This window comes from Formica exsecta, unplaced genomic scaffold (genome assembly GCF_003651465.1).
Source record: "Formica exsecta isolate Colony F162 unplaced genomic scaffold, ASM365146v1 scaffold62, whole genome shotgun sequence".
NCBI lineage: Eukaryota > Metazoa > Arthropoda > Insecta > Hymenoptera > Formicidae > Formica > Formica exsecta.
The window spans coordinates 953,410-963,908 of NW_021853381.1; the positions used below are offsets into that span (position 1 = coordinate 953,410).

General features: G+C 33.4%; 1 protein-coding gene across 2 annotated transcripts in view; it reads right to left on the bottom strand.

Annotated features, from left to right (window-relative positions):
* Positions 1 to 11: 11 nt before the first annotated feature.
* Positions 12 to 10,499, bottom strand: part of LOC115242729 (protein grindelwald) — a 12,774-nt gene continuing 2,286 nt past the window's right edge. Inside the window, exons 1-5 of one of the 2 annotated variants that reach the window (XM_029819244.1) lie at positions 7,018 to 7,563; positions 6,377 to 6,854; positions 2,789 to 2,854; positions 1,749 to 1,903; positions 12 to 1,399 (exon numbers count right to left, since the gene is read on the bottom strand). In XM_029819244.1, coding sequence (XP_029675104.1) covers positions 1,109 to 1,399; positions 1,749 to 1,903; positions 2,789 to 2,854; positions 6,377 to 6,608 — 744 coding nt within the window. In that variant the 5' untranslated portion in view covers positions 6,609 to 6,854; positions 7,018 to 7,563 and the 3' untranslated portion in view covers positions 12 to 1,108. Of the gene's footprint in view, positions 1,400 to 1,748; positions 1,904 to 2,788; positions 2,855 to 6,376; positions 6,855 to 7,017; positions 7,564 to 10,499 lie in introns of those variants that run through there. The other variant, XM_029819242.1, reaches the window with a different exon arrangement.

The window sequence follows — 10,499 nt, forward strand, 5'->3', positions numbered from 1 at the left end:
TTTTAAAGGCACTTACAATTTTTTTCACCTCAATGAAAGAATAATTTTAAATTAAGGAAAAAATGATTTTAAAGGCACTTACAATTTTTTTCACAATACAAGGAAGCATTGGTATTGCAATTTCGTTGAAGCGAGATGTTCCGCCATGATGACGGTAGTTTAAAACTGAGAGCATCAAGACGAGATTGCACTGCGTGCATCTACGCAAGTCGCGCGAGCATGTCGCGTTAATCACGTTAAATGTTAATTAAGTCACACAGCCGCACGGTTCGCGGAGACGTAATACGCATTCACGAGTCACTCTAAATTTACGATACTATATTATAATTATACAAGTAATTAGAGCGATACTCACAGTCTCAATTCAAAAACATAATTACGTTGTTATAATGGAAATATTGCTTTTTTTATTTTATATGTAACTAATTTGCAGTGGAAAATAATCACACGTTATAAATTTATAAGCTTTGATTAAGATTATCATTAATATTTAATCATTCGATTCATGACTCGACATTTAATGATTCAGAGATTATTATGAAATAAAATAATTATGAGTGATTATTCTATGCGAGGCTGTGGTTATTCATGGAATACCAATCAACTGTGAATATCGCTTTTAGAAATTCTTTAAAATACAGAAAATTCGCGCGAGCATTTATATATAAGAAAGACAAAGTGGCGATGAACGATCTCTCTCATTTGATCGTTCTCTACTCCATTATGCATTTACAATATCTCAAAAAATCCTTTTGTAAAAACGTGAAAAATCTTACGAAATACTCCAATGTACAATCGCAAAATAGGAAATACTGGCCACGTCATATTTCATTCATATGCACTTCGCCACATCCTATTTCCATTTTTCCTGCTCACTTAAACCAGAATCGTGTAAAGTTCCGGTAAAACAATTTTTTTTCATAAAAACAATTACTATATCACAAAACTTGTTCCAACAATTTCACAGCGAAACTTTAAATCGTGTTTTTCTTTAAACGTACAAACATTTTCATTTAGAAATATTTTTCGTTTTAAGATCTGCCTCTCGACAAAGTCGAGAACAATTTTACGCGTATCTCCTTATGTTGTGTGCTCGAAATTTATAATCTTAAAACGAGCTCTCACGAGCTTTTGTTCTAAGCTGCGCCGCTTCTGGGCTCGGTGTCATCGCCGGATTATCGTACGCATAATCGAGAGTAGTGTCTTCACTGGCGTATCGCCGTGACAGAGGGGTACTCGTGGTATTCGGTGTAGTGCTATTCCCGTTACTATTGCTACTACTATTCTCGGTGATCTTGGGTTCTGGTTCAACTGTTGCACTTATGCTCGGTATAGTCAATTTGAGATCATTTTGTTTATTCACAGCGGCCTCGACGTCGTCTTTATTCTTATTCGCCACCTGCGAAATTTAGATCAAAGTACTTGCAATTGCCTCGCGTAAAAAAGACTTTAATAAATTTGTTAAGATAAACATTCATAGCTTTAGAAAATTGAGATTAAAGGATATAAAAATAATTTTCATTTTTTTTTTTAATAAAAAACATATTTTAATTCAATTTAATTTGTTATTTAATTTATTTATTTTTATTATTTAATTTATTATTATCATTTGTTATTAAATTCTAATTTATTTCTCTCTCGCTTCCCAGACGAGCTCGTTGTATTTAAACATTTAATAGAAAGCCTATCCTCGTAGTAAGACTGATGGAACTTTTTGAAAAAGTTTATTTTTATAGATCACACCTTACCTTCACGAGATTCTTTCTGAATACGGCTCGCAAGGTGTTTTGGATCCTTTCCCACCGTATTAAAGTCCTTCCCAGCAGGTACAGCATTCCCAATAGTGAGAAACAGGTCAACGTCGTTGTGATCGCGAACCAATTCTTGAGTCTTTGCACCTGCTCTATAATAGAAAAATAGGCTTTAAGAGAACTAATATAATAAGAATTATATGTATATGTGTATCCGTGCGAAAGAAATCGAAATGATTAGTGTAATATATTCAATTTATCTCGAAAATCTCAAAAAATTCTGTAACATTTTAAATTATAACGAACATTCTTAGAAAGTATATCATTAAAATATTAATAATATATTTAATAGAAAATATCTATATCATACATATAATACAAATATTTTGTGCAATTTTATTTTAAACATTTAAATAAATCAAATAAAAATAATCTCGCAGAAACAAAAGTCTAATTATTAAGATGCAACAATATAAATCTCGCTTTTGCTTCGTAATATATCGCTGATCTTAAAAGATACGCGGCACATATTTCTAACATTCGTTCTCGTTAAACTTCGAAAGTTATGGTACATCTTAAATTACGAATTATGCGCGTTTTGAAATTTAGTATCTTACAATTTCTCACAGGAAGGAGAGGATAGTTATTCGATATATTAAAACGAGCAGACTATTATAAAACGCTTACGTGCGCTATCACTTTGTTCTATTCACAGATTACGCGTGAAATCGATATATTTTAAAATACACGGTTTTCTGCGAAATTACTTAAGAAAAAATATTTATACTCTGCTATAAGTAACTAGAAATTTATGCTTCCATGATACAAATAATTATAAGATCTTTCAGCGACGGTAAGTGATATCAGGCTTCTCTCATAATTTTGCGGCAACCGCGCGAGAGAATCACGAGCCGAGCGTATGATGCTTATGCGAGATTTGCGTCGTTGAAATCTCCGACTCGTCCGTCTTCTTTCAAGCCTGCGGTATTTCGAGACTAAATTATGCGCATATTCTATTCACACCTGAGCCCACTCACCTCTGAGATCATCGTACTGCCTATTCGAATCCATACGTTCGATGTAGCGCTGATCATGAAGATAAACTGCAATCAAAAGCAAGCAATAATTAATTAATCGTTTCACACATTTACATTGCATTTCTTGAGCAAACTTTGCCAATGTGCGCAACAGTTTTAACACTTATGTTGAATGTATGTTTCATTAATATTATGAGTTCATCAGATATTTACTTAGAAAGCGTTACGAAAAATAATCACGTTAGCGACGCTATAAAACTCGAAGATTTCTCCAACCGTGACTTTTATTCTATTATATGCCAGCTGCGTGAGAGAGGGAAATTCCACGTTATTATTAGTATGAGAGTCGAATCAATTATGATCTCAGCAAAGATACGAGTCAGTTACAATCGGTGTATTTATTATTAATGCAATATCTCTCTTTAATAATATTATTATGATATCAAGACATACTAATCCATTAATACACAATTTATCAATATTTTGCTTTGTAAGATAAAAGAATATAAGTACAGAATATTTTAATGAAAAAAATATATAACTAAAAAAAATTTTTTTTTGATTAATCTTATATCCGTAAAATATATATCTAATTTTGTGTAATTTTATTTTAAACATTTAAATAAATCGAATAAAAATAATCTCGCAGAAACAAAAGGCTAATTATTAAGATGTAACAATATAAATCTTTTATTACAGGCTTTTAAATCTATTATTACACATATTACAAAACAAGTATTAATACTTCTATCTCTATTTCTTTTCTGCCAAGTTTATTTTGAAGAAAACTGCATTCTATAAAATTGATTCGACTTACGTGCGATCGATTTATTCGCTATTTTGCACTTTTTCGTGTGCTCCTCGACGCTCTCCATTTTTTTCTTATTCGAGTCAACGATCTACCTGTCAAAGGACGACGCAGGTTCTTGCGCGCCTGCGTAAGACAGGAGAGGTCGGTTACGATAGCAACTTGCGATGCAAACAATTCCGACCTACGGTTGCTTACCTGTAGCACGTGGGTGCGCATAATCGCACACCCTTATCGCAAATGTAAACGCGATGACCCCATTCCAAACCGAGGAAGGACGCAAATGTTATACCCGGATCTGGGGACGGCAAGCTCGCGCGGATCGATTCGTAGCCGTAATGGATAAAATTCGTAAATAAAGAGCGCCCTCGATTCGAGATACGTAATTTATAATTACGATATTAAGCCATTTTACACCGATAAGTCCAATATAAATTTTATTATACATATTATACACTACATATATGGCTCAAATGTGATATATGTAGAGATGTAAAAAAAAACCGGTTTTTTTTTCTAATAGAAAAAACGTGTTTTTTTCACTAAATGAAATAAATTTTGTTTTTTTTTCGTTATTTTTTTAAACATAATATTTTTCTCTATATTTTTTTATTAATATAAAAAAGTAAAGTTCTTATATTTTTAATTAATTTTTTTTTCGAAAGTAATTTTAATAGATTAATGAGACTTTTGCGGCAAATTATATCAAACTCGACATGATTCGGATAATTTTTAATTAGATGCATAACAAAAATTTTGATTAATTAAAAATAATAATTACATAACTATATAGCCAATCGGAATGCGAGCTACATTCAAAATAATAATGGCTAATTTAAATCTATCATTTCAAAAAATAAAAATAATGAAAAATCAATTTGCAGTAATCAAAATATAAAAATATTAAATACCTGAAAAAAACCAAAACTTTGAAAAAAAACGACTTGTTTTTTTTCTATTTACATCTCTGCATAAATATATAACCATCTATTCAAATTTTTAATTGTAAAATAGCGCAATATTTTAAATGACGGATTAGAATATCCCAATATAAAACGAATGTAATCCGAAACAATCTTAACCCCCTCCCCCTCCTCTCTCTTCATCATGCGTCTCTATATCTTTCTATTATTTATTTAGACATAAAAGAATTGGTCCCTGTCTCCCCAATAGCTCCTATTTCATATAAGATATTTTTACTTAAACGTTCACCACCTCGCGAGAATTTGTACATAAGTCCGACGCGAGTTTACCGACATAATGTAACCGGACACCGTAACGAGGGTTCTCAATGGAGGATTCGTCGGGGCATCCGTGGACCCAAACGGAACTCCACACGGATTATTTCGTATCGTGCTACGACATCAAATCCCGTCACGCAAAGGAGCATCCTTTGATGTAGAGGCAAAGAATTTCATTCTACGCGCGTTCCCCGACGAGGAGAGCGGAGCCGCGGTTTCTCCTACCTGTCGGACCATGAAATGCATCTCCCCCTTTTCACCGCGGAACCGACGCTGAATCCCAAGCAGGAGTAGAAGAGAAAAAAGAATGACGTAGAGGGAGGGAACGCGAGAGAGGCTGAAAAGAAAAAGGACGACGGGGAGAAGATGGAAGGGAGAGGAAGAAAAGAAGCTAGGTGACTCATCGACCGCGTTCGCGTGTGGGAAGTCGGTAGGGATAGTCAGGTGCAAAGTCAACGGACCCGAGAACCCGGGCTGGCTTTGCCCGCTCGACAGAGGTGAACGATGGCACCGCGTATATCGCTATCCGGTTTCCCCGTACGCACGCCGATTTGTATGAAAACGAGAAACCGGAACGACGCGCAACTGGTTCTGAATAAAAACCGGCCGAATTATAAATTCAAGTTCACGAGATACGAGTCAAAATATCGTAAAATATTAGAGCGTAAAAAAATTTGGCATGACCTTACAATTTGATTAGCTGGGAAACCCCCTACGCGATGAGTTTAAACGTTAGGGCATACTCGTTTGAAATCTCGAAAAATGAGTACACTTTTTTTAGATTTTTTTGCAGAGCAACAACTTGATAAAAATTTTTAATTTTTTTTACAATATTAATATAATATAATACAATATTAACTACTTAAATAAAAATTTTCAGCCTAAAAAAAATTTTTTTTTGAAGTTATGCGAATATTTGCAGATTTATGTTTTCGTGCACGGTGTGCATGAAAACTCGGGCTATATTCGACGAATTGACTTCAAATTTTACATGCGAGTTTCTAATAAGATTCCGCATCTGCCAACAAAGCCTTTTTTTAATCCGATTCCCCATTTTTTTGTTATAAAAAAAAAGATGGACATTTTTTCAAAAAAACCAATACCTTTTTCAACACGCCGCCATTTTTTTATTTTTTTAAATTTTGAAAAAAACGCTTGGATAGCAGATAGCTATTACAATGTTTAATAAGAAAAAACTTGGATTTTTTATTTCAAATATAATCTACGAACCTTTCCATGCACACGGTGCAGCCACCTAAAATTTGGAGGAACTCCGCAAATATTCCCATAACTTCTAAAAAAAATTTTTTTTTGAGCTGAAAATTTTTATTTAAAAAATTAATAATATTGTATTAATAGCGTAAAAAAATTAAAAATTTTTATCAAGTCATTGCGCTGCAAAAAAAATCTAGAAAATGTACTCATTTTTCAAGGTTTCAAACGTGTATGCCCCTTTAAAACGAATGTGATAATCGTTTCTTTTGATTGTTTTAATCCGTTAAAAAATGGTCGTATACTGATGCTGTATCGATGACTCACCTTGACAGTCTTTCACGCACTCGTCTGGTTGATAATTGTGGCTGTTGACGTCGCATGCGACCGAACAGGGTCTGCAGTGCATGTCGAAGGGGCTGCAATATTCCGACACATTGCAACGTTTCTCGCCGCACTGGGCACCCCGAAGATCAAGATCGGCAAGCGAGAAGGTAGCCAACGCGATGACAGCTATCACCGGTAATCTCATGCTGTTCACCGTCACATCCGAAAACATTCGGTTAAGATAATGCCGGTTCGATGCGCGATGGAATTTATTGTTGAAATGGCCAACCGGTTCGACGCTCTCTCTTCTCGCGTTCGCGTTTTTGTAATCCTTCCTTTTTTGCCTTCCTCCCTCTCTGCGTAGTGTCTCGAATCACGGATTTAGGACACGATCGTGATTCGTCCCGCAATCGATTCTTGCGGCGATTCTTAACGGCACTCGAATGGTATGCCTTGAGCAGGCTCCATACTCGTGGCGCTAATCAAAGAAACATAAGAAAAAAACACGTTTACACTCACTGCATATTATGTACAAAAGAACCAGTAGCAGGCAAAACACACTGGGGGTGGATAAAATCCCTCTTTTTTTGTATCATGATATTTGACTTGTAAATACTAAGAAAAATCGATTCTGACTCAACTGTTTATAACGTAGAGGATACATATATTGCTGCTAAAGAATTTTATGAAAATATAACTTGGTAGTATTCCGAGAGAGAACGCGTATCTATTATTTCGCAAGTAAGCGAATACTGAACGGTTGAACGTAACAGATTTTCGAAATGTCCTGGCGAGAAGACGATATAAGAAATTAGAGAAAAACATATTGATAACAATCGGGAGTCAACAAACAGAGATGCCGTGTTTAAATCACACAACATCAGGAATAATACACGACTTAATAACTGGAAAAATTCTCAAATTTTTGTTTAACTGCTATTAAAATTAAAATTAAAATGATTCTCGAGCATCTAAAAAGACGTATTTTTAATCTCTAATTCTTTATAAATTATTATTAAGAACAAATAGTTATAGTAATAATATAATTATAATTTTTAGTAATTAATTTTAGTTAATATAGTTATAATTTTTATAGATTATAGTAAATATTTACTGATGTGTTTTATTTTTGATAGGGCTACACATTAATCAACATGAGTTTAAATATGGTTATCTATCAATTTAAACCGTATATAATTAAAAAAAAAAAAACAACTTGTATATGCATATAATATATACAATATAAAATTTATAAATTCTGTTTTGCGTAATAGTCAACAAAAAAAAAAAAAAAATGTATAAATAATTAATCTAATCCGTTCCAATTTAATCTCTTCCAATAAAAAGATTTTTATTTACATAAATCACAGCACGATTCAAATCGAGGGTACGAAGAGACTCTTTTTGAACGGATAAATATGTTTCGTTTCGTTGATTACGCTCGATAGCGTCGCGATACCAGAGATGCTCTACAAAATATTACGCATCATCTCTACGCACGAACACCTGTGTTAACGCATACGCGGGCCCGGATGCATCGAAATGGCCACCGATATCTCGCAACAGCGAAGATACTTTCGCGGCTGCCACCGACGACCTCGTTTTATTGTCACGTCGCGCAACTATGTTTCATAAATTATTCGCGGTCTGTTTCATTGTTTTCTTCAGAGAGTACATATTTTTTCAATTGCGTAACAAGTGTTTGCGCTCTAGGCGACGGAGCACGTCTCGAATGCTAATAACGTATATTTTCAACTATGATTACAATGATGACAATATCAAAAGTTGTGCGGTTTATAAATAGACGCTTATATAAATTAAAAAAAAAAAAAATAACTAAAACGAAAAATGACAAAACAGAAACCGCGTACACCTTTATGCGTAGAGAAGCAGCACGATCATTTTTTTCAAAATAAAACAACGCGGATAATGAGAGACTAATATTCTCAGGGCCGCGTCGTATCGCGTTAGTGACTCATTCCTCGTATCAAACGGCGAGGTAAACGCTTACTTCGTGCCATTTTCTACATACATACCTTCGCCAAGCAAAGGAAAATTATCCACGACAACGACTTTCGATCGAAGTCGCAAAGGTTGAATAATATTCTGATTAATCGAATAAATTTTATTTTATTTTAAATTTTATTTAAAATTTTATTTTATTTTAAATTTTATTTTATTTATTAAATTTGGACAGAATTCTACAATCAAAAGATACAATAATAGGATATAACCTACTTTCTTAAAACTTAGAGGAAATTTAATTCTTAATTAAATCAAATATCTTAAATTTAAATGTAATTTATAAAATGTAATTAAACTTCTCAGCCTTTTCTGAGATTAATTATTCAATTGTTCGCAACTCGCGCCGTAATTGTAAAACGATTGCTACTCCGAAAATGATACGTTATGATTGATAACATGATAACGTTTAACAATTCAGTAACATACAGCGATACGTCAAGTTATTTTGATTTCTTCGACCGAGGTCTCGGAAGATGTACGTGCCTTTCCTTACGTTACGCGAACGATATTACGAAATATCGCGTGCCTTTAGGGCACATCCACGCCGTTCAGTTACCGGATATTATATGTTTTCCGTGAATCTCACTCGCGATCATACGGATGTGCATCGTAATGCAAGTCACAACGTGCACCAGCGAGCATTGTGGTACGTCTGGTACCAAACGCACACAATGCGTCAGGCATACAATAGTTTAGGGTGTTGCCTGGTGTTGTAACAAATAGAAATTGAATAGGAATGGTATAGTCTCGAATGTTTGTCGTGTGAAATAAAGCGATGGTCTTATATGAATTATTTAAAAGCTAGAAACAGAATTAAAAAATCAATATATATTATAAAAATATTTAAAAATTTGTATTCTTCTTTATTTTTATACTATTTTATACTATTTATTATTTTTATAATATTTATTTATAATTTATAATTTATTTTTTATAATATTTATATTTATCAAGTAAAGTGTTCACTCTGTGTAAAGTTATAAAAAATTATTTCGTGCTAAAAAACGCTATTTAAGATTTAAAGAATATCGGCAAAATTTTTAATTTATTAATGTTTCACATTTTATATGATTAATTTCGGACAAAAAAAGTTGTTCACATAATTATTAAAAATTTCACATATTAATGCGTATTAAAAACTTGTGTATAACATTTACATATAAAATAATCATTTTTGTAAATCTCTTTATCGTTGGAAATTTTATTAGCTATAAGTATCCGGTCATTAATTGCTGTTAATGTTATAAACCTATCAAAAAAAATCTTAATAACAATATGTATATCAAATAATTGTGAACAAATTTGTCTCCTCCGCGTGATATATCGTTATTCGATATTAATTCGAAACAGCTAATTATCGTATCTTGACGTGTAAACTCGTAACTTTTACTCGTCTACTTTTTATCAGTAGTCGTGAAGTCCCGAATCCGCTTTTTATCCCGCTTTTTATAACGGAAAGCATCGTTTACCGCTCTCGGCGAGTGGATTCGGCGACGTTCGCTGAGGAAAGTCCGAACAGAAGTCAGAGAGGTAGGCAGTGAACGCGCCGGAGGCAGTCTGGACGCAGGAATGTTGCCCGACTGGTTAACGAGGAGGGCTTTTACGCATGGCGAAACATTGGGTCGAACACGTCGTCGATACTCGTATACTCGAACGACAGCCCGCCATCGATGCAATGAATGGACCGTGAATCAAAAAGTCGTATTTCGGACATTAACTAGCGCAATGTATAATGATTGTACGATTGAAAGATCGAATGCAGCAATAGCGCAAGCATAAATTTGCGCATAAATTTTATTTTCAAAATCTTTGGACTTTCCTCCGAATCCAAACCAGACATCGATAACTCTTAAATTATAATTAATCGAAAATTAAAAATGTCAACTGATTAATAAAATATTAAAATTAATCTCGGATTAATCGCTCTTAAGAATTAATTTGACAGTCTTCTAGATCTCTCGGGTTTTAAAACTTTACGATCTCTTGTGATTTGTGGACTTGAAATATAATCGAGATAAAAATATCATCAATCAATCAATGTCAACTGTTTAATAAAATTAATAATAAGTATTAAAATAAATATATAATATATTTATTC